General features: G+C 34.6%; 1 protein-coding gene across 2 annotated transcripts; it reads right to left on the reverse strand.

Moving 5' to 3' along the window:
- LOC128239156 (transmembrane protein 181-like) lies at positions 1 to 25918 on the reverse strand. Of its 2 annotated transcripts, none has more exons than XM_052955653.1 (14): positions 25267 to 25918; positions 20214 to 20317; positions 19744 to 19817; positions 17709 to 17799; positions 16790 to 16929; positions 16089 to 16211; positions 15460 to 15540; positions 14633 to 14732; positions 13919 to 14046; positions 12629 to 12778; positions 11077 to 11179; positions 6885 to 7112; positions 6262 to 6328; positions 1 to 4622 (listed from the first exon to the last, which is right to left on the reverse strand). In XM_052955653.1, exons 1-14 carry the CDS (start codon positions 25410 to 25412, stop codon positions 4559 to 4561), a joined length of 1599 nt encoding a protein of 532 aa, XP_052811613.1. In that variant the 5' UTR covers positions 25413 to 25918; the 3' UTR covers positions 1 to 4558. The 2 variants fall into 2 exon arrangements, with proteins under 2 accessions (XP_052811613.1, XP_052811614.1); XM_052955654.1 differs by lacking the exon at positions 25267 to 25918 and adding an exon at positions 21768 to 21879.

Raw genomic sequence — 25918 nt, forward strand, 5'->3', positions numbered from 1 at the left:
GTAAATGGCATACAGGTTCTGCTACTCAATGTGTTAATGAAATACAATGAACATGTAAATATGACTGGCAAACATACAATTTTTATTAAATTAGATATAACAGGTAAATCTGCACTAAAAAAGAGGATTGAAGGGAAAGGTTCTTGGTAATACTATATAAAAAGGTGGATAGAACCTTTTCCAAGTTCACTCCTCTAAATATGAAACACAAATGCAGCATAATAAATGCTATTATGGCCAAAACATTATAGGTAGCTCATTAAGTATGTAAAATAAACATTAGTGAAATAAGAATTGTGTGGTGTAGTCGGACATCTTTATCAAGTTATACCGAGTAAAAATGCTGGGTAATCAAACTTAGTGTTCAGGCTCATGCTTCTGCCAAATGAGATTGCCGGACAGATTCACATTTAATCATTTTGAAAAGCTCCAAACAAAAAAAGTCAGATAAAGCAGATAACCAAACCGCCAAATTTCCCTGAAGAAATGGAAAAAAATGCCAAATTTCTGTTTACCCGGTAGTTATTACTTGTTTTCGTTTAGAGAGTTATTCTGAAGATCCTGCATGCCCACTGGCTAACATAAAGGCATTCGAGTGGCATTTTGCACTTTACACTAAAAAAGTTAGCATTTATTTTTAGTCTTCTAAACAATAAGTCAGTGCTGGGCTGCCGAATTATTCATTTAGAAGACCGACAAATCCCACTAACTAACACTTATTGTATGTTGAAGAAGTCATATAACAACTATTAGCACCATCATTAACAATGTTGAATATATCGTCAAAATACAACACCATGTAATCAATGGAAAAAGTCAAAAACAAATAAATTAAAGTTCCGTACAACAGCAATAAAGACGTGTATGTAAGTCAAAATAAGAGTGTTATGGATCTAACACGAACGCTTAGCTGTTGGGTTTTTCTTTATAACAAATAGAAATAATTTAACTACAGGGTATTACTAAAGCCAGAGTTTTCATAATACAGTTATGGGCCTTGTCATACACATGCATAATGTCCCTTACAACATGTTTACCAAATTCCTTTGAATATCTCATTAAATTATTTATTAGTGGCCAAGTTGAAAGTTTTTGCTAAACAATATTGACAACAAAGATTATGACAATTTTTTTTAGGTGAGCTTAAAATGTATGTCATATATGTTTTAAACTTTTAAATGCCTAATAATGACTAACAGCTTTGGCTATTAAAAGCAATGTATAAATAATATTTACTTAAAGCATTATATACATGTATAAAGAATGCACGGTGGAATGGATCTCTATTGCACATTACATACTATAAAATAAACGTAACATTAAACATAAATATGGATTTCTATAAGCATCACAGATATATACTGGTAATATAAATGAAAATGATTTTTTAAAACAAAAAAACTTTTTAAAAGGATATCCCCATTTTAAAAAATTTAAACATGGATTCTGAAGACAATAAATACTGGACCCATAATAAGTCACTAATGTCTGGAGTGTGAGTTATAAACTGAGATAAGTGAGTTTATAATGTTACAAAGTTACCTTTAATATAATTATTTTTGACGAAAGATGCGTAAATAATTTAAAATGTTATTCTAAAAATATGCAGCAATTTTCAGTCATCGAAATTAGTATTTTGGATGAACAAACCCAAATTCATTTACTACTGCTTAACATAACATTTCTGAAACAGCCCTGCTGTATAAAACCCAGAATTTGAGCAAGCACGGAAATCATTTTAACAGTACAGGGCTTGCGGGCATGTGCTAATTTCAACCTCTGAATTTTGACCATTACTGCTCTTCAAATAGAGATTTTAAAATGATATAAAGATTTGAAGTGTTGTGATTGATAAACTAAGTCTCGAAACTCAAGAATAATTTGGGCACTAATACAGAAGAATAATACCACACATCTGCTTACATAAGTTAAATTAAACAGAGAACAACAAGAGATGACAATGTTCAACATGGCCATCTTATCAAGGAGCGTACAATAACAAAGAGATAGTAAGAAGCACCTGTAAAACACAATTAGATGCCAATTAGTCTTAATAAAATGTTTGAACCGATTCTTAACAGTCTCGATAATGACCTACTTTGTCTCACAATAGAATATAATATTTTTGAATCTTAGTCCATGTGCATTTCATGACTTGACTGACCGGGTTGAATGATTAGACTCTGCATCATGTCAATAAAGTTTAATACAGTCAAACCCCGTTGGCTCGAACTCCCAGGGACCGGTGAATATACATCGAGCCTCAGAAAATTCGAGCGAGCCAAGCGTGTTCAAGCCAACATTCACTTCGAGCCAAGCGTGTTCGAGCCAACGTTCACTTCGAGCCAAGCGTGTTTGAGCCTACGTTCACTTCGAGCCAAGCGTGTTTGAGCCAACGTTCACTTCGAGCCAAGCGTGTTCGAGCCAACGTTCACTTCGAGCCAAGCGTGTTCGAGCCAACGTTCACTTCGAGCCAAGCGTGTTCGAGCCAACGTTCACTTCGAGCCAAGCGTGCTCGAGCCAACGTTCACTTCGAGCCAAGCGTGTTCGAGCCAATGGAGTTTGACTGTATGTCAGTACCAAGTGTGAGAAAACAAATTAAAATTTTAACTTTTAAAGTCAAATAAAACTTGCAAAAAAAAATCCAGCCAAACTGTTTGTTTCAAATAATATGTCATAACATTTAAGAATAAAAGATAAGAAAAATCAATATATCATAACATTTGTAAATAAAGTCAGAAAAATTGACATCTCATTACATTTAAGTATGAAAACAGAAAAATCGATATCATATTACATTTAAGAGTAAAAGATCAGAAAATTTGTACGATATACTCCTTCAATTAGATGACCCAATCGTTAAAGTAACAAAGAAATTATTAACATTTCATTCAGAAAGTAAAAATGCAGTGTAAAATTCTTTTTTAACAACATTTTAAACATACACAACATAAAATAAAATCATCAAATTTTGGCTTTAAAATATTGATTGTAAGTATGAAATCACATGGAACTAAACACTTCAATATGATGATGTCTTCAGAACAAAAACCCGTTACTAGCAGAAGCATAGCAAAAATGTGTCTTTTTCACCTGATGTACACCCCTCCTCTGCCAAGCATCAATCAACTAGAAAGACTCATTCAATTAGTTTCTACATCAGGCAAACTACCGGTAGAATTGATGAATGATGAACTCTACCGTATTCAACACTTGGCCCCAATATCAAAAAAATACACAAGTCAAATCTTAATCTCATTTTACCATATTAAAGCATCGTATGATTTAAAATTTTGTATGTTTTAACACTTTTTATTAAAAAAACAACAACATTTTTTCACATAAAATGTGATAATAAAAACCTCTTGTCAATATTTCAAATAAAATTCATTCTAAAGCAAAAAAATACTTTAAAGTAATTGTCAAAAAACATTTTTTTTATCAACATATTCCATGAGAAAATGCGCTTTTTAAGATATGTAAAATGTATGATCTTTCAAAAGCTTCTGATGCTATGTAGTAAAATGAGTTGAGACTGTGATTGAGCTTTGAATTAAGTATTTTCTGAGCTTTGAATTAAGTATTTTCTGAGCTTTGAATTAAGTATTTTCTGAGCTTTGAATTAAGTATTTTCTGAGCTTTGAATTAAGTATTTTCATGATATTGGGGCCAGGTCACTTTTGAGTACTGTCCAGATAACTTAGAAGAGCCACAATTGTTGAACTAAGCCCATGGAGCCTGACAATGATTCAATAATTTTGGGCTTGTTAAAAATTTGGAATACAAATATCCAGGTTTGTTACATTTTGTAAAGCCAAGGTGTCGGCAGAAAATTCAGGCTTGTGCATCCAAGGGTCTTACTTCAATAACTGCAGCTATATTTTCACAACCACTCTCTAATTTCACCTGCAACTAAGTCAGAATTTTTTCAGTGATTTGTTTCTGGTCAATTTTATCCCCTAAACAAAATAAGAATGCTCATTTTATCTTGAAAAAAAAAATTGAATTGAAAAATAATTTTGGCAAGAAATTTGACTCCCGTGAGTTGTTTTGCGAGATAGAATTCCTGTTTTCATTACTAGGACCAAACCAAATAAAAGTCTATTAGTTTTTCTGTCTTTTTCAAATTCTATGAAATATAGTCAAAACCTGTTGACTCAAACTCCTTGTGAGCAGCGAAAATACATCGAGCCTCGGAAATTAGTGCCAAGCAGGATTGTTTACCTATAGTATATAGAAATTGGTCCTTTAAATCTAGTTTGAACCAACAAAAAATTCAGGCCATGCGAGTTGAGCCAAGTGAGTTCGAGCCAACCGGGTTTCGACTTTGTGGAAATTCCCAAATTTAGTCAAAACCAATGCATTTTTTCCCAATCAGAAAAGACACTGTTTCTACTGGTATATCTACTCCATATTCCCCTCACTGTACAAACTATCACAGTGCTAATCACTGGCTAGATCAGCCGACTAGAACCGACCCTCTCCCACTACTGGATGCTGGCATATGTGGTCAGTTATCACAGTTTGACCATTCACTTGGGTTGATGACCGATGTCCACTAGTCACTGTCGTATTTTCCTGTTGGCCGTATTCTTGTTAGACCCACACTCTCTGTGTCTGAACTAAAAAAAATAAAAACAAAACCATTAAAAATGTTATCATTTCTAAGTAAAGAAAGGGACATAAATAAAAAAATCTTTAAGTATTAATTACATAACTTGTCACAAAAGAGCATATTGTTAAAGTGAGAAAGTTTAGAAAGTATGATTTTGATCTCTTGAAAGGTTAAAGGGTTATAAAAAAAATAAAAAAAATATGCGGACGGACAGATGAAATGAGTGATAACTATAGGGAACTCGCAAATTTTTGCAGGCCCTAAAAATCATAATGTATCAGATTTCTATTAAACTCAAATTGGAGTTGTTTTTATGCTTTTTAGTATAGTTTACAAGAGCCGTCGTAAGACAGCGCGCTCGACTACGCCGCTTTGACTTAGAATATAGATTTCCCATTATGAAAATGTGGTTAAGAATATACAAATATGCCTTTCAAAGGAAATAAAAAAAATAAAACTAAAAAAAATAAAAATAATAATAATTCAAGGGCCATAACTTCTATTTAGGCTTAAAACGGAGTTATGTTTCTTGTTGTTAGATGGTCGTAAATAATTTCTAATTTTATTAAGTGCATTTAATGAACGGTATAGAAGTTTTTTTTATTAAAATCCCAACTTGCCCTTAACTTTTACTTGCCTAAAACTTTAACCTTAGTCAATCAGGGGCCATAACTTGTATTAAGGATATGGAGTTATGTAACCTCATTGGGTGATGGTCCTGAACAATTGTGTGAAGTATTAAGTCAATTGAATGAAGGGTATAGAAGTTATTAAACAATATCCCAACCTGCCCTAAAACTTTAACCTAAGTTCCATAGTCAATCAGGGGCCATAATTTGTATAAAAGATAATATGGAGTTATCTAACCTCATTATGTGATGGCTCTGAATATCTGTGTGAAGTATTAAGTCAATTGAAAGAATGGTATTGGAATTTTAAGTGAAAATCCCTACTTGCCCTAAAACTTTAACCTGCCCTAAAACTTTAACCTAAGTCAATCAGGGGCCATAACTTGTATTTAGGATATTATGGAGTTATGTAACCTCATTGTGGGATGGTCCTGAACAACTGTGTGAAGTATTAAGTCAATTGAACAAAGGATATAGAAGTTATAAATAAATATTCCAACTTGCCCTAAAACTTTAACCCAAGTTCCATAGTCAATCAGGGGCCATAATCTGTGTAAAGAATAATATGGAGTTATCTAACCTCATCACGTGATGGCCCTGAACAACTGTGTGAAGTATTAAGTCAATTGAATGTAGGGTATTGGACTTATAAGTGAAAATTCTAAAACTTTAACCGCACGCCGACGCCGACGCTGGGGCGAGTAGTATAGCCCACCTATTTTTCGAATAGTCGAGCTAATAATAATTACTATAAAATGAAGTCAGTTTGCACCTGTTCCCTTGGTAGAAACCCTAACTGGTGTCCTTTTTTATACACTTAAAGAGCATGCACCCTTGTTGAGTTTGAAACTTGTTGGGTTCGAGCCAACACAATTTGGGGGTTTGAACCCATATACACTTAGGTGAGAGGCAGAAAAATATACCCCTCATTGCTTTTTCTCTAAAAACTTTTCTGAAAAAAAAGTAGTTTTACAGATTGGTTGGTTTTATTTCCTGTACTGCAAACAACACACATACCCATAGTGGACTTCCTCATCAGAATCATTCAGCATGGACAATCCAGGGTTGTCTTTAAAATGGGTCTCTGAAAATATAAAACATGAAATTAACTTGTATTATACATTGCTCATTGTTAAAATATAATATTTCTTCATTGTAAACAGCATCCTAGTCTTTATTGTTTAAAGCAACTCATTGCACATTTTAAAAAACATACTATTGCTCATTGTTAAAAACATCATATTGCTCTGAAATTGTTAAAAGCATACTATTGCTCATTATTAAAACATCATTTGCTCATTGTTAAGTTTCCCCGTTTAAAATAGCGCATAACGGTTTCCCAGTTTCAATCATATCTGTTTATGAGTACAGATGAATAAACCAACATTATTTTTAAACTTACAGGGATTTACGTGTTAGACAACCGTAGTAAATTTCGAATTGAAAAAATGCGCAAAAGCTGCGAAAGATACATGTATCGTAAGCGATGTGATACATCAGTAAGTAAGATTCAATGCCTCATACACAACGATGTCAAGTTTTTGTAAGTTTTTGACAATTTTCTTTTTCTCATGCAATTGTATCATCCGGTGTCTAGTCCCTTTAATGAAACGCATACCACAGATATAAATAGCTCATACCAAAAACATTGTTACTGGGAGGCGGCGAATACACAAAGGCCATTGTGAACATGTAGGTGTTCAACAGACCGTAGAACGCAACAAACTCTGCGGAGTTCTGATAGTGGGTGGAGAGTTCGGCCACAAAGTTGTCCTGGAGTGCGGCCCGTCCGAACCGTAATACTGTGATTGTTATGCTGATTGACAATACTATCAACATGAGCAGTGTCATGAACTTTAATCGCAGATCTGAAAAACATCAACATACAATGTCATTCATTTCAAGGATGACAAAATTCAAGATTAATCCTGAAATTAGGGCCAGTATTCAATATCGATCTTATCCTTAATCTAGTGATGTTCCGATGATTGATTATAATCAGAATACATTGGTTGGGCCTGTAATCGGTAACAATCGACTGTATTTTGGTTATAATCGATCATCAAAAAAAAAAAATTAAAAAAATAATAAAACAAGAGGCACATCAGTGCCTGTGCTCCACTGGCCAAAAGGTTCAAGCAAAGACCACCTAACGAACATTTTCGTCAAGTTTCATAGAAATACAATCATCAATTTTTGAGGAGAAGTTATTTAAAATTTTTTTTTACTTTAATAGCTCTGGCTGCCATGTTGTGCAGTGGACCGAAATGATTTGGGCAATTTGAGTAAAGGAGCACCAAACAAACATTTCTGTCAAGTTTTATCCAAAAAAGGTCATCGGTTTTGACGACAAGTCGTATAAAGTTTTTTTTTATTTTTTAGCTCTGGCAGCCATGGTGTGCAGTGGACTGGAACCATTTAACAAATTTTGGTTAATGACCACCCAAGGAACACTTCTGTCAAGTTTCATCAAAATCTGATCATCGGTTAACATTTAATCTGAATAGATTATGAAGCAAATATCTAACCTGAACAAGAACTGACGAGATAGAATCGACTTGGTGTTTCACTTACACTTTTCGGCCATTTAAGTTACTAAAAATAGCTGTTTCATAAACTTTCAGAATGTCACTTAAACGAAAATTAATGTTCAGTCTATATATACTTTCCTATGTATAAATGTAAGGTTTTTAAATTGATCTTTTTGTGAGAACTTTATGCTTATATGTTTACTCATAAATTATTATTGTTTAAAAATTATTTAAAGATGCTATACGTGAAAAATTAAGACATTATTTTTTTTTCTATTAAAGGGAGGTAATTCAGTAGTAAAATGTAATCAAAGCTATTAAAGCATGGCATTTCTTTTCTAACCATGTTAATATTATTACAGTCTATTCAAGCAAGATGCCTTTTGTTTTTACATAGTATCCATAGGTTCTGAAAAACAAGGAGCACTATTCCCAACAGAAGGATGTCACTCCCTATCACTGCATGAGCATCATAATAAAGAAATGTTTACTCAAACTACAAGCTGCTCAATTGAAATAGGTATTTACCTCAAGCGTACAGTTTTATAATGTGGCAAAATAGTCGGACTACTAGATTGTCATTCGGACTAGTAAAATATGCCATTATGCTAGTCCAACTGGCTAGTAGGTTAAAATGTTTTTCGTGAAGACTGCGGACGAGAAGTCCTTAAAGGTTTTTCTATTTTTAACTCACGCAGCCATGTTGTGCAGCGGACCGGAACCATTTGGGCAATTTTGGTTAAAGGGCATCCCGATGAACATTTACCGCATGTAAAGTTTCATCAAAATCTGATAATCGGTTTCTGAGAAGATGTAGTTTAACGTTTTTTTCTATTCTTAGCTCTGGTGCCCATGTTGTGCAGCAGACCAGAACTGTTTGGGCTATTTTGGTTAAGGACTACCCAAGTAACATTTCTGTCAAGTTTCATTGCAATACGATCATCGGTTTCTGAGGAGAAGTCGTTTAAAGGTTTTTCTATTTTTACCTCTGGGGGCCATCTTGTGCAGTGGACCGAAACCATTGAAGCAAATTTGATAAAGGACCGTCCAAGGAACATTTCTGTTAAGTTTCATCAAAATCTGATCATCGGTTTCTGAGAAGATGTTCTTTAAAGGTTTTTCTATTTTTTTGCCCTGGCAGCCATGTTGTGCAGCGGACCGGAACCATTTGAGCAATTTTGGTTAAGGACCACCCAAGGAACAATTCTGTCAAGTTTCATCAAAATCTGCCTATCCGTTTCAGAGGAGATGTCGTTTAAAGATTTTGCTATTTTTAGCTGTGGCGGCCATATTGTGCAATGGACCAGAACCATTTGAGCAATTTTAATAAAGGACCACCCAAGGAACATTACTGTCAAGTTTCATCAAAATCTGCCGAACCGTTTCAGAGGAGATGTCGTTTAAAGATTTTGCTATTTTTAGCTCTGGCGGCCATATTGTGCAATGGACCGGAACCATTTGAGCAATTTTGGTAAAGGACCACCAAAGGAACATTTCTGTGAAGTTTTGTCAAAATCCGCTTATCAGTTTCAGAGGAGATGTCATTTAAAGTTTACGCACGCACGCACGCACGCACGCACGCACGCACTCACGACGGACAATCTGTGACGACATAAGCTCCATGGCCTTCGGCCAGTGGAGCTAAAAATATTAGTTAGTGTTGTTATCTTTAACAAAATGGCTGATGAGAGCCACAATGAGCAATACAATAAACTATTTTTTATACAACAACACTTAATAACTTCATTCATAGACATAACGTATATGCATATAATTATTAAGACTTATAAATGTACATGAATAGAACAACAATTCAGGTACTATCTAGTATTTAAAAAAAAAAAGATTGTACTATCGATAATCGCTTACTTGAGTGGAACCGACTATCAACAGTTAATTTGGAATTGATTCCGAATACCATCTTTATCCTCAGACATGTCTCAGTGATTCCATTCAGCCTATTGGTCAGCTAAATATATCGGCCAATCAAACTTTTTGGATTCTAATCTTAAATCTAAGTTCAATCTAAGATGTTGACTGAATATGGCCCAAGGATTGAGAGCTTTCTATTTTGGACTTCCATACATTTTATTGTGTTTTATTGGTGGATTTATGTATTGAAATTAATAAGAAATGGTTATAAGTGACTTTGGAAATGATATTAGGGATCTAAGCCCCTTATTAAGCCTCCTTTGGGCATTAATCTCTCATACTCAATCTAAATTTTCAGGATTGGGATTATTACCCCTGATATAAGATAAAAAAACATTCACTTCTTCAATCAGAATTATATAAGGGCTAGTTAAATGCCCCCAAACTTAACAAACTTTGCAAGGATTTCTAGTTCTAGAAGATAAATACTGGATATGGACTTATTGTTCGTGAAAAATTACCTTTGAAGTTTATTTGCTGAAAATGTCTATGACATTTGGAAACAAAAGCACCCAAAGATGAAACCTTTTGAACAAACTTGGTCAAAGAAAGAGTATAATTTTCATTTTGGTTTTCTTATTTATTTCGCCTTTTATTTGTGTTTTGTTTTTGTTTTGAGTCATTTAATGGGACTCCCTCATGTTTTTGTAAAATGCACTCTTTCTGTATGATGAAATAAAGTGTTGCAAATCATTATGAGTGTTAAAACCAAGATACCAAAAGCTTGAACCCTACAGCAAATGTTGATATTTGCTCAAATATCATTTTTGAAGACCACATTCTAATTTATAACAACAGCTTTTAGCAATTTGCTGTTGCGTGATTAATTGACATTATTATGTGATGTAATCAATGTATTGTTAAAAGGTCAGAATATCCATCACTTTTATATAAGTTCTTGTGGCTTAATGGTTTAAGCATCTGTTTTTTTCTTAACTTTACTGGCATGGGTTCACACACCACTAAAACAAAATACTTTTTCTTATAATATAATTGTATTTTCCTGCAATTTCAATATCATTAAGTAAAATAATAATAAAATAAGTGTTTTCATATGCATTACCAGGAAAACTAATTTTTAGTTGGCGAGTCCATTTAACTACATTTGACCGTCTTTATAAACGTAGGATTTGACTCAATTAACTTATTTAAACACCGTCTTTATAAACGTAGGATTTGACTCAATTAACTTATTTAAATATATAGTTTTTAAGTTATGGCAGTGGTTAAATTTTTTAACTCTGATGACAATACTACCGCTAACACCTAGGCTATTACATTACTTTGACTCTTCTTTGAATAAAGACAAGCTAAAAATTTAGGATTGAGAAATAACCCTGCATGCCTGTGACACCATGAAAAGACTCACCAAAATATGGCATGGATCTGAGTTCAGCATACGCCCGCACAAGTAGGTAGAGAAGATACAGTAGGTATATACCACCAACAATAAAGAAGAAGATCTTGAATCCCTGGAAAGTAATAATGCAATTTTTAAATCATAAGAGGAAGAAACCATTTCAAAGATAATTTACAGTTCATTGTTGGTTATCCAGCCAATCAACATCCAGAGTTTCATAAAAAAAAAAATGGTGCCACCCCCTTTGAATAAATTTGTTTTAAAATTTGTAATAAATTGTTGTTAGGTTAGCACACTCCCTTCTCACCAAGGCGGCACTGGTTTGATTCCAGGCTTGGGCGCATGTGAGTTTGGTTTGTGGTCACTTAGACAGACAAGTGAGTTTTTCCGGGTACTGCGGTTTCCCCACACCACAAGAACCACACTCTCGCTCAACATTGAGCAAACTTAGTACAAGTTATCATAACTTTCTTCACTTTCATACAGGTAATATATATAATGCTTAAGCTAAATTTGTAATACTGTACATGAGCTGTAACCTACAAGCTATATATATAAAGCTTGAAGCGCTATTTCATTAAAACTAAGACATACAAGCCATGCAACCATCTGCAGTTGAGATTCAATGATATCTATATATCAATATTGCACTTAATTTGGCTTGGTAAAAATCCCCTAGTCTTATATAAAAATCCCCTAGTCTTATATAAAAATCCCCTAGTCTTATATAAAAATCCCCTAGTCTTATATAAAAATCCCCTAGTCTTATATAAAAATCCCCTAGTCTTATATAAAAATCCCCTGGAATTCTGACCAAAATCCCTTGGGAAGCCTGTCAGAAATATGGCATGTATGTAACTGTTCTCCCCAGAAATTGATTTCATTTCTAATTGTTCCCAACTCCCTAACCTCACCATAGCAAAAGACCCATTCATCAAGATAATTGGTGTATTTAGCTTTCCTGTGAGTGTGGTATGTTTTCAGTCCTTTTAAGAATAAAGACAAAATTTGAAACTCATTCCTAAAACAACTGTTTGCAATCTTAATATATCTTAGCAGACACATCTGTCCCATCAAAGAAAACAATGACGTAACCAATATTTCTTAATCCTGCCAATGGTCAGAATCTATTTCAAACCTTCAAGAAAGTTAACACATAATTTCTTATTTGGAAGATATCAAACTTCGTAAACATGTCACTCCATTAATTTACACAGACAAATTTTGTCTCCATCCTATAAAAAATATTATCACCAAAGTGCACTTCTTAGGACTGTTATTCTTTTAAGGACGCTTAACAAACCATGCAATCTTTGACAATCTGAGGCTAATTCTACAATGAGTGGTCTAGGAAATGCAGGGAAAGCCAACTGACGTCTCACCTAAATGTCTTAAGTATTCTCTGGCTTGTCACATATAGAACAAGTGGCTTTCCTCCGGGCACCCCAGCTGCCCTCCCATACAACTCAAAAAATACATACTCAATTCACATTGCATTGTAATAACTTGCTGCATATTTTTTTGGTTTAATAATGAAATTTAAACCTTAAACTATTATTACCATGAAGTTGCTGGTGTCAAGCCTGTAGAAGTATGTAGGGTCCTGTAGCTCATTATATTCCTGCCAAGAGGAGAGCGTTACCGCGGAGATCCAGATTAGGCCAACGATCAGAACTTTAAGTGAGTAGAACTTCCAGAATCGACGGTCAGTCTGCAGCAAGATAGCCATTTATGGTAGGAACATTTTACTGTGAAAACATAACACTAAACCAGACGCAAACATAGGTTTGAGAAGGCAAAATAACTTCTTGAGGTTGACTGGCCAAACTTTAAGGTGATCCATTGGAATATAAATGCAGTCAAGTACCATCATTCAAAAGCATTAAGCAGTCTCACAGATTGACAGTTTTAACTTTGCTTTTATTTCTATCTTAAGTCATATAGGATAACTCACAATTTAATAGATCTCAATTGTGCTGAAAAACTCATTTTTCTTAAAGCGTTGATAACCCTTTTAGCCATAAAACAGTTTTCGAACGTAAAGATAAAACGCTCCAACCTGATCTTTTGTAAGCAGTCTTATATCAGTGGTTTACAGACATTTAGGCAAAAATTGGCTCATTCCAACACAAAAAAAATAAAAAAGTTGTCATCTTTTAGAGTGCAGCTTTGATATAAACTAAAATTGTTTTTGTTTTTGCTTTTTTCTAAAGACCTAAAACCTCACATCAATATCTAAAATTCACCAGTGGTCGAAATTAGCACAAGCCCGCAAGCCCTGCACTGGTAAAATGTCTTTCGGGCTTGCTCAAATTCTGAATTTTATATAGCAGGGCTTGTTCAAAAATTTGATGCCAAGCAATAGTATAAGCATTTGGGCTTGTTCATTCAAAAGTCTAATTTTGATGGCTGATTCACTGTTGTAATTTTGTCGTATACCAGTCTAATACTATTTATAGATTAATAATGATGGATTAACCATAATTTCACAAGACATAATTATTTTTCTGCAATTCATTAGGATCATGACACGGCCTTTATCTGTTTTTCATTATCAGTAAAGCTTATGTTATATCAGGCATCATAATCATTAATTGTACATGTATATTACAGAATTTGCAATGAATATAAACCATTAATCTCAGTCTATTTTTGGTAAGGTAAACAATTCTTCCTGTTTTGCAGTAATTATATAAACAATTAGATTAACATGGTCACAAATTTTAGCTTTTAAAATTAATAAAAGAAAATCATAGTACGTCAAGATGGTCGTTCCTTTGGCATGAAAATTATGCTGTTAATACACATGGATAAACATTGATTTCTTCACAGTATAAGCCCGAGCGCTTACCTGCCGAACACCATGATAGATACAGAGCCAGAAGAGGAGTAACCCACAGAGAAACGAGGACTGAAAGATGGCGTCAAACATCCCCGGGATCCAGCTGTTTACTAGGAATGTCAACGGGAACAACGGGTCTGAAATTACATTCAATGGGAAAAAAGATTTAAATATGAATAATTCAAGGCTCATTTTAAAGTTTAAATAATTATTTTTTATTTATTTCAAAATAAGTGCATTTATTTTTGGAGAATTGGGACAGCATTGTGTATTGTTTACATGGTTCTAGCATTTGGCTCTTCTCCATTACCGGTATATCCATTTAATTTTACATAAACATATTTTACAACGATTGTGTCATGTGAAGAAAGTTATGATAACTTGGCACAAAGTTGGGAGAGAGTGTGGTCTTGTGTTGTGGGGGAAATCAGAGTAGCCGAAGAAACCCACTTGTCCGGCTTGGTGACCTCAAACCAAACTCACATGCACCCAGACCGGGAATCAAACCTGGGTTACCTTGGTGAGAAGCGAGTGCGCTAACCCTTGTGAAAACTGGTCAACTGTTGGACTCTTGTTTTCAGAGGTTGTCCAAGTAATATGTTGGATGCTATTATTATTGAAGAAATATGATTCCTATATATATTGGTCAACTGATTGATTGAATGATAACCAGCGTTGAGTTAATTGTACAGCTCTCTTGAATGAGTCACACGGAGTATTTACCATTGTATAGCAGCAGAAGTGGCATCAACACAGACATCCATTTCTGCTCTATCGACCAATCTCGCATAGAGAATTTGCGTAGCGAATGGGAAAACATGCACTGAAAAAGAAAAGTGGATTATTTGATGATGTCATAACTTCTAGCTCATCAAAAAGATAAGAGAAACAAAGCTTTATTTTTGTATACATGTAAATGTATTTACACCATGTGTTCTAAGCAAAACATACAACTTAATTATCGTGCCCTTGTCTACACTAGAATATATACTTCTTATCTTAAATGTACAAATTACATTACTAAACAAGAGGCCCAAAAGGGCCTATGCTCTACTGGCATGGCTCTTGTGGTCATTTTTAATCCAGAGCATGTATGTATGGGTAAATGGCAACAGACATATAGTTCACATTTTGTGTTCGGGTTACCTGAAAACATTGCATGTTCAACATCTGAGCCCAGAAAGTATTGTAAGCAGATTACGTGCATGAACTATTTTAATATGTGCCAAGTAAAAGTCATCTGACAAAAAAAAGTGCTTTCAAAATGGTACTCATGGTAAAATTTCTGTAGTTTTAATTTTTTTTTAAAAGATGGTCAAAAGGTCAAAGTCAAGGGCATCTGAGGACAACATTGATCAATTTGAACAAACATTCACAAGCAATTGTGCTGAGATGGATGCAAAAACACACAAAAAGATTTTCAAACCTATCCCAATTTAATTTTACCAAACCTGTGAACCCTGGGTGCGGCCAGTAATGACCCCAGGTGCATAACTTGAACAAACATTCACAACCAATTTTGTTAAGATAATCGAATGTGTAATACTTACAGTTGCTATAAATGTTACGGCTAAGAATGAAAACCTCAGCCATATCTCCAGTTTGGTAAATGCTGTGTTGTAACTTTTAAACTGAAAACAAACGGACATTTAAATACACATGAAATTCGTAATTACTGAAACTAAGAGGCAAATTGAAATAATTTTTAAATTCGTTGAAAACTTATCAAATATTTGCTACCAAAAAAAATCTATAAAACAGAAAGGTTCAACTTATACCTGAAAAATACTTAGATATAGCATACAAACAGATAAGCAGGGAATGTTTTTTCTTTGTTATCAAAATAAAAGGATGCTTTCTGAAATACTATTTTTAGATTTCTTCGTTTTCTTTACTAGAATGGTATCTTTGTTTATAAATTGTATATTGGGTCACACTTGTTAGGTATTTTCCTTCCGAAATTTTATGTATGGATAGGTAGAGAGATAAAATAAGGTTTTATTTAAAATCAGCAAGGCATAATAAATATTAACATAGGCTCACCGAGCAGGGTATAAATTTACCATTATGAAAATTGAATGGAAAAAAATATATGACGACCAGATAGGTTTAAACGAAAAAAAATTTTTTTATTATTTGTGGCCTTCTTTATTTGGTTAAAAGTTTCTGGGAGACTTACATAGAAGATGATGTTTTTAATGTTGAAGTGAGCCTGCTGCTCCAGTCCATGGAAGTTGACGTTGATGACGTATGAAGTGTAGTCAAGGTACCCAAGATGCAGCAGAATCAGATCCCGGCACTCCTGCAATTGAAAGGGTAACCATTCTGAAGATAGGTAATTTTGTCACATAATCATCTTGTTTAGGAAAATGGAAAGAAATTCTGTAACATACAGTGTTCAAGAATAAGGAAGGTATTATTAACATACATCACTTAGAAAGGGGAAGAAATTCTATAACATTTTTGTTTAAGAAGAAGGGAGGTAATTCAGTAACATATACATGAATTAAGAAAAAAAAGAGGACATTCTGCATTATAAGTTGTTCCTTACTCACAAACAAGTCCAAATCCTATTCGCATTGTAAAATTGCTACTATTGCTACTTTTGCAGCACTTATAGCGAAATCTGCGAAACTACCAAATAAAAGGTTTTACCATCAATAGCAAATTTTTCATCCAAGATTATGATACTTTAAACTGTTTTCCAATAAATGTATATTAGCATTTCTGAGTCTGAAAATCATACTCAAGACAGGACAAGTTAAAGGGTGAGTTGGAGACCGGATATGGGATATACGGAGCATATTGGTTGAGTGCAAAGCTCAAACTAGAATATGGTTTCTTGCGCATTGTTTATATAAATATAACAAGTGTGTTTACCTGTGTACAAGAAAGGAGGCGAGTCCTGTTGTGGGTTAGACCATCCAGCACAGGGTTGTCCCCCTGTAGCAGACTGCTGTCCTCTGCCTTGATGCCCCCGATGAACACACTCACTGTGAACGACTGCTCTATACGTGTACCTAGAACAGGGAGTTGGGAGTTTTACATGCACTCCGCTATTGTTCCCTGAAAACTTTGGCTTTATCTATTATCAATTCAGTTCCAACCAAATGTTTGTGGTTTTGAATTTTGCCGAAAATGCTTTTCGGTGAAATACCATTATTGCAGTGAAATATCAATTTTGATATTTCACTGGTCTGAAAGACATTGGTTCCCATTTAGAAAAGTAACGAAACATTCAATTAATATATGCCCTGTTGTGCTTTTTTAAGCGATTTCAAATGAACAGAAATTAGATTTAAAAACAACCTTAAATTCAAGCAGACAAAAAACAGATTTTTTTCACTTTTGGTGTAAGATCAAACTTTATTTCACTCATGATCACAGAAAATTTTATTTTCACTTTTTCTCATATTATGTGAACTCTCAATGATATAAAGTTTGATCTTACACTGAAATTCATTAAATATCTTCTAAATCATATATATATTTTTGTCCTTAAAAAGACACCACATATATATTTGATATTGCATTTAGGAAACTGCTTTTTGTATAATCTATATCATTATTAATCATGTTGAACAAAAAAGCTAAACAAATATCTTAAAATCAAATCAAAGAAACTTCAATTCTTTACACTGACATAAACCATTTTTATGTCACATTTTGAAATAGTTAACCTTGGCATTAAATATGTTTTGAAAACTCCACATAATTATGACCCAGAAAATACAACAAAATACTTTATCTGATGTTATCACTAATATTAAGTATTTTAAAACAATACAACGTAGCATACCCTCAGTGTTATCTGTAATTATGTGAGCAACCAACCAGAACTGCTGATGGAAGGTGGTCAGGGGAGGCGACTTCAGGGCAAATGGCCCTGTCTGAAACAGACAACACATGCATAATAAGTCATATCAAAATGGAACTACCTAAATATTTTTTACAGTTTTTAGTCATAAATAAAGTAAAGATTTGGGGCGATATTCATAAAACATCGTAAGTCATTTCTTAACTTAAGTTGATTTCCTAAAATTTTAATAGTCAGATTTAGAGAAAAATCAAGGTGTTTTTAACATTAAAGGATGACATAGAATTAAAGGGGTATTTTATATATTATTAAGTTATTATATGGCCATTGGGATACTTCATTAAGGAAGGTGACTTAAGACGTTCTATATAATTATACTGGCCCATTTATTAGGCTTAAAAATAAGAATTTGAGAAGTACAAACTATCTGCCCATCAATTTTAACATTTTCCCACTTAATGATCTAAGTTTAAGTCTCTTGTACACCTATTGGGATGATAAAAAAAGTTTGGCTATTTTTTGGTACAGCTCAACAAAAGCTTATTCTAACAAATCATTCAAATTCAAGACTTATTCAAAACGTGGTGATTATAGCAACATTTACACCAAGTTTGATATTTTAAAAGACACTTGCAAACAAGCAATCCAGTCCACAGCAGATTAGACTTGTGAATCGGGCTAGGGCCCTTTGGATTGTAAATTTACCATAGTATTATTCAAGCCCTGTTAAAGATCCTGGATTTGAAGATGTTTTTTATGAGAACAAGACTGCATTTAATGCACCAGTCAATTGTAACCATGGCCCCCCCAGGTCCGGGGGTCCGCACCCCAGGGACCCTAGGTATGGCCCGCTATATTTAAAGCGAAGACAAAACCACCGCATTCACCCGGCACTACGGGGCCACCAGAAAGGTAAAATCACGGCCCATTTCCCCGGCTATCCCCCAGGACCTGGGGGGGCCGTGGTTACAATTGACTGGTGCATAAACAAATCTGTATGAGTTGACTTGTAATGAGTTGAAAAACAATGTATATTTCTTCAGTCAATGACCACTCAAGGTTATGTTTCCTGTACACGATTGTAAAATTTCCATATCTTTTACTGTCTGCATAAACTTTATAAAAAATACCAAGGACATTTTCCCAATGTCTGCACTGTCAGTAACAGGAGAGATTGAAAGTTACATCAAAGCAAATTATTTCTAAACCACAAAGCCAGACAAAAAACAACACCCTAGCTTTTAACAGACAAAACTGCTTGTGAAAATCTATCAGCTATTAACTAGATAAAAAACCAGTGACAGTTTCTCCATTTCTGCACTCTCAGTAATGGACAATATTACAGATGAGGCCTAAAAAAAAAATTGTTTGGTTAGGGTTACATCCTTTTCAAAAATAGGTAGGATAGGTAGGCTTTTTTATTTTTTTTTTTTTTTTTTTTTTATTAGGCTTTATATAAGAATGTCATTTTCATCATTGGAGAATGGTGTTAAAGTTACCTTCTATATAAGCAATTAAGGTTTTTAACTACATATTGAAAAGCAAAAAAAAGAAATTTTTTTTTTTTTTTTTTTTTTTTTAGTTTTTCATTTATTTTTTTTCCAACTGACTATAAAAACGTTAAGGTCGGCGCCTATTCCGTAGGTAGGGTCGGGTAACCCGAACCAAATGTATTTTTTTTTAGGCCTGAGCACAATGTAGCACAAAAAAAATATTTCTGAAACTGCATTCAATACAAGGGCAGACATAAAAAAACGTATTTCTGAAGATGTATCTTTTAACAGGAAGATCTGAATGTGAAAATCTATCAAAGGTTCTCAGAGTTGTATGTGTTTTCTAGTGAATATAATGGTTCAAACTGCTCCAGTATTAAATTTTATCAAGTATGCAGCTATAGTCTTTGCAAATTTTAGGATGAGTTCCACAAACTAGACATTTAATTTTTCTCTACAATTTATAGTTTAATTAAGCTACATTTTAAATGTAACAGCATGGTAAATATAACGCCAGTTCATACCTTCATATTGATGTTGGGGTCTCCTTGTGTCATGGCTGACAGGTTGTACGACACTGTTTCAATGATAGGTGGGCCTAGAAACAATACACTTGGTCATTAAAGTGCTCATTGCATTCAAAATAATAACACAATGATACTATAACTTAGAACTAGCATGAACTACCCTTAAACTAAATTCCTTTTCTTTTCACAGAATCACTTTTCTTTTAATCAAACAAAGTTCTATTTTATATGTTAAATTAAAATAAAAGATTTTTTTTCAAATAGTGCATATAATTGATATATGACTGCCTCATTCGATATATATATATATGCACATTTGATATAATTCAGGCATTGATTGCCAAATCAGCCTTCTTATACCATAGGCAAGCATTCCCTTAATGCAACCAACAGACATTATTAGTATATTCTAATAATCTAACACAAATACAGTACAGAGCTATATATATGTTTACAAAACATCTTACCAGCTATCCCAATGAGCACTGTTATTCCAAAGCACATGAGGAAAGTCACAAAGACCATCACAAACTGCCTCTTGTTGAGGGAATACAGTCTCATCTGAACAGACCTGAAATTATACATTTGCAAACAGCTTGATTTGCATATTAATATTTTAAACTCTAGAATGACTGTAGGACCCTCCACCTTTCCTGTTATGGGCCATAGGGTTAAATGGTTGCAGGCCCTTGACCCCTATCTGTGAAATAGGCTGAATGACTGAAGTGATGTTGCAGGATAATTGTACATATATGAACAAAATATTTTGCTGATAAGCCAGGCAACTAAAGTTGTTACAACTCAGGTACCTGGATGGGATAAGAAGTCACTCAATGAGGGGAGTCTGAGAAACTTTGAGTGCATCAACAACTCAGGTTGATGTCACCACTCCACAATATATTTACATTTATGTAACCCCATGGCGAATACATCTAATATTTTATATATGCTTATAGAATTTAACAGGACAGACATATTACATCTGCATTAGAACAAATGACACACTGTTAGTCAAAACGAAGAAAAGTGTTTTGACATTTGGGACCATCCCAGTTGACATGTTATGATGATGTAGATACTGACATGTATCCACTCTTGCGCACAGTGGTCAGAAATTGGCTCAGTGTGAGCATTATTTGATAAGCTCATAGAGAGCTGAATTTTCTACCTTCTGTACCTAGCTACAATAATGAGCCATCAGGGATACTTTTTTTTATTATTTTGACATTTCTTATGTATCCCTGTAACGCTACAACTCTCTACCATTTAACAACGGGCTAAATGATATACTGTAATAATGTGCATTGATGTTGAATAATAATATCAAAGTTGTTCAATTTTTATCCAACAGTGATCTGAACTGGATTAAATTTGTCATTAGAGTTGTTATTTTCACATTAATATATTATGGGTCACGAATACCGTTATACATGTACACAACCTGTCAGATTTGTCCCAGATTTACCGATATCGGGATACTTGATAAACAATCGACACTTGTAAGTGTTTTATGATAATTTAACATGTTTTTGGGGCATACTGACATAACTCAATATGCGTTTAATAGTAGGCAATAATATTTTCGTAGAAATTTGAATTTATAACGGAGATAATTTCAAAATTGTGGCTGCGAGGATTCTCTGCGCAAGGACCGCTTGCTACTTTTTGCTGGGATGGTGGACATCACGAGCCTGCCATATTAAAAAAATTGTCAAAAGACGCGTTGACGGCCATTTAGGTGGACTACTTCTGTACCCTGTGCATAAGAGTGTATCCTAGTCCAAATATTTGCTGGAATCATTTTTTGGCCTTTTTGATTTGAAAATCTCTTTCGTTAATAATAAAAACCCTGAAATAGTATCTTTGTTTAAATGTAGTTAAGACTACTGTACTGTTGGAGTTGACATCCGAACGAAATAATGTCCGACGACTATACCAACAATAAAAACAAATTCATAAAATGTCATCAAAATTGTTGTTTTTACTCGAAAACTATAAAATAATTAAAAATCTGAACTAACGACTCGATTTCAGTTCTGTTCCCCATCTCTCAATGATGAACATAAACATAAATCAATGACTGTTTTATTCTATCCGAAACAGATGACGTTTTCATGATTGACTGGGTGCGCGTTAGTAAGTGACCAAAACGATAACTTATATTGGATTTTCAATAAGCAGTCTTTATATCACGACCTCTAAACGCCAGCTCCACCACTTTACGGTGGTGCAAAGAAAAGGGCTGTCGACACTTCCGTGGTGGAGCTGTGCCCTATATTTACATAAACAAACGTGAGTATGATTTATATTTTATTTGATAATTTCATTTAGCGGACATATTTCGAAAATCGGAGAATGTGGTACCGTGTAAGAACACTTCAACTGTAAGCTGTTTATTATTTCGTTTCAATATTGTGCAAACTGTGGTGTCAGGAGCTTTTCTCCCGAATCGAACTGGTGCATATTTTGTGATCTGATTGCATAGCAAGTACATTTCGATGCTTACACACCCCGTAAGAACATTCTCACGCATGCAAACATAACTGTTATGTATAGTACTTATGCCAGAACACAACAAAACTGATAAGCACTTCTTAAAAAGGAAAAATGCACATATTTATAAAAGTGGTGGCGCTGTTGCCCTTGTGGTGGCGCTATCGAGTATGTTTTGCGCTTGAAGTAATATAAAATGTAAACGCTTTTGGAACGAATACAAAAGTTGCTATGTTTATTATTCATTGAACATTATGCTGGTTATGCATACTACTTGCGGAAACAAAACTCTACGCGAACTACTTTACGCGAACTACCTTAACCTTACTGAAAACTATTTCGAAAATAAATGGCTAGGTGCTGTTAATTTTACCATATAACTATAAATATCTATCATGTGGGTCCGGTTATGAGAGAGGTATTCTTGCATACCGGACGTGTGTTCCCGGTCATTTGACCAGTGCTGGAAAAAACGCATCTTACACCACCATGTAAGATGAGTTATGCGCCACAACGCGCTACTTCTTATTTCTTTTATTGTATGGTTTATGAAAAGTACATTATTTCATTTCAATAAAGCGCAATCAATTATAAGTATGCAATTAATTGAAATAGATAATGAATAATCGTAATAACGCGATTTAAATAGTCACTATTTGACATCAATAGTGATTTAAAATTACTGCGCTTTATGACGTCAGTAAACAACGTTTCACGCGCTTTTTGGTAAAATGTACAAAAGTGCGTTTTTTACCTCAATTCTTCCACAAATTGATAATTTTAGATATGCAAGAAATAATATCAATCACGTTTTTCCGGTACGGAAAGAAAAATCGGTCCTTCGGTTACGCTACGTGGCCGGTAACATTCGGAACGGTATTTGGACGGTTTACATACTCAAAAAGAGGTACGTTTAAGTCCGCTGCAAGTAGATCGCGTAGTAATTTTATTTAGCAGTTAAACTTTATGTCTTAACTCTCGGGAATCTTATTTATGTTTGCAATAGTACACTTCACTGGTAATCAATTTAAACTTAGATCAATAAATACAACTCTAAAACACTAAATTTAATTAACGATATAATTCAAACAAATACGAACTACTTCAACTGATGTACCGGCATACATCCGAGGTTGTTTTTGAAAAAAATGGCCGAGGAGTTCCGAATGGGCCGGTAACTCGGTAAACCTCTTTACCGGCTTACGCGCGTGCACTCGGGTCGGATTTTCTATCCGTACCGGACACACATGATAGATACTTATATTTATATGGTAAAATTAACAGCACCTATCCGCTTGTTTTCGAAATAGTTTTCAGTAAGGTTAAGGTAGTTCGCGTAGAGTTTTGTTTCCGCAAGTAGTATGAATAACCAGCATAATGTTCAATGAATGATAAACATAGCAACTGTTGTATTCATTCCAAAAGCGTTAACTTTTTATATTACTTCGAGTGCAAAACATACTCGATAGCGCCACCACTAGGGCAACAGCGCCACCACTTTTATAAATATGTGCATTTTTCCTTTTTAAGAAGTGCTTATCAGTTTTGTTGTGTTCCGGCATAAGTACTATACATAACAGTTATGTTTGCATGCGTGAGAATGTTCTTACGGGGTGTGTAAGCACCGAAATGTACAATTGCTATGCAATCAGATCACATAATGCACAAGTCCGATTCGGGAGGAAAGCTCCTGACACCACAGTTTGCACAATATTGAAACGAAATAGTTACTAGCCTACAGTAGAAGTGTTCTTACACGGTACCACATTCTCCGATTTTCGAAATATGTCAGTAAAATGAAATTATCAAATAAAATATAAATCATACTCACGTTTGTTCATGTAAACATAGGGCACAGCTCCACCACGGAAGTGTCGACAGCTCTTTTTCTTTGCACCACCGTAAAGTGGTGGAGCTGGCGTTTACAGGTCGTGGTTAAACTCTACTATTTTCCAGATCGAGTACTCGAGACCAATCGTAACAACTCGGCCATCTCCGGCAAGCTTCAAGATAGGCCATATCTTGATAATAGCCGAGGAGTTCCGATTGTACTCGAGACCTCATATATAATTTATATATATTATTCATACGAAAGATGATCTATAAACATCGATGGACAAGCGTTTACAGAGCGGTACTCCGACGATGCGGTGCACGTGCAATCTATGAAACTTTAACGCAATTCATATACAAACAAAACATAATATAACATTATTTAGTATTTAAATGACAAATTAAATGCGGCGCTAGACTGGAAAAAAATCATAACACCAAGGACATATAAACCATGGTTTATAGGATCGTGTTAACACTAATAAATTATATGTGTGTCGATAAATTAGGGTTAAATTATGAAGTGAGCGTCGCAAGGCCGCGATACCAATGCCTCACCCGTCTTTCGTTGTTGGTCAACTAACCGGCATAAGTGCATGAGTTCTGGGACCAATAATACCCAGATGAGCTCTACATTTTTATGTTTATATTTTTATTATTTTAGTATAACTAAATGTTGATCTTGGCACAAATCTGCCGTCAGCACTGACGACAATGATTAATCGCGAATATGATAGCAGTCCAGAAAGTTGTGCATCTGACTGTCCGAGGCTCTATTACAGAATGTGTGCCTGCATGTGCAGTTGATGATAACGATGGCCGTTCCAACCGTCAGACAGAAAAAAATGACACGTCGCCGCATCGAACCAGAGCCCGTTCAACTTAAACGGCCGTCAGGCAATCCTACACGGTAAAAAAAAAACATATTTGTGGGCAGAGTACTATAGTATTTAGGAAAACTACGGTATTCTATTGGTTCAGATGTCCGTATCTCAGGTCCAGGGTTCGATCTCCAGTAAGGACACCCTTTAGTCTCTGGATTCTGTGCATATATAAACCCTTCTGACATGGTATTCATGGGCACGGATCCATCAACCTGGATTATAGGCCAGTGTCATGGGTAATATTTTTTCAGCTTCTATCTGTCTTAACAATCGAGCCAAACTAAAGATGTCATGATAAATGAATACCCACCTCTCACATCTGTCGTGCTTATATGAGGGCGCTATGTACTTTCCGAAGGCACTGAACACGTCCGAGAACTGGGTCAGAAAGGCCCGAGCCCCGTTACCCCACGACGGGCCTGAAGGCTTCCCCGAGAAGGTGTAAGTCACGTCCATTATTGGTCCCTCTCACTTCGCAGGCAAAGTAACGTAGAAATGAAACAGTAAGTTTACAAGGAAACAGTTACTGGAACTACATATACAAGTAGTGTCGTCAGTATAATTATGATAGCAAACACAGTTGGGGCGCTCGCTCAGGAACAATATTAAAGTATTTGTCCCGATATCATCAATTTAATCCAAAGATCACACACACTGCTAAAAATGCAGAAGTTTGCGAGAACACTTTAAAGATGTAGTCTTTAACACATTGCCTCAATCCATGTAAGAACAATTCGTTTTCCCGTCTACAAAAAATGGACCTGTTTTGCACGATTACTCAGTATTGTCTATCCGAGGCAAACTGTACCAACAGCACTCCCGATTCATACTTTTCTGGTTCTAAAGACGCAAAACTTTAATCATCAACCTGCATGTTTACGATTTTCTGTGAAACACATTCTCCATATGTTTTGAATAATTCCCGTAGAAAATAATGGCACTCTTTTAATTAGAATTGATCT

This window comes from Mya arenaria, chromosome 6 (assembly GCF_026914265.1).
Source record: "Mya arenaria isolate MELC-2E11 chromosome 6, ASM2691426v1".
In the NCBI taxonomy this organism is placed as follows: Eukaryota; Metazoa; Mollusca; class Bivalvia; order Myida; family Myidae; genus Mya; species Mya arenaria.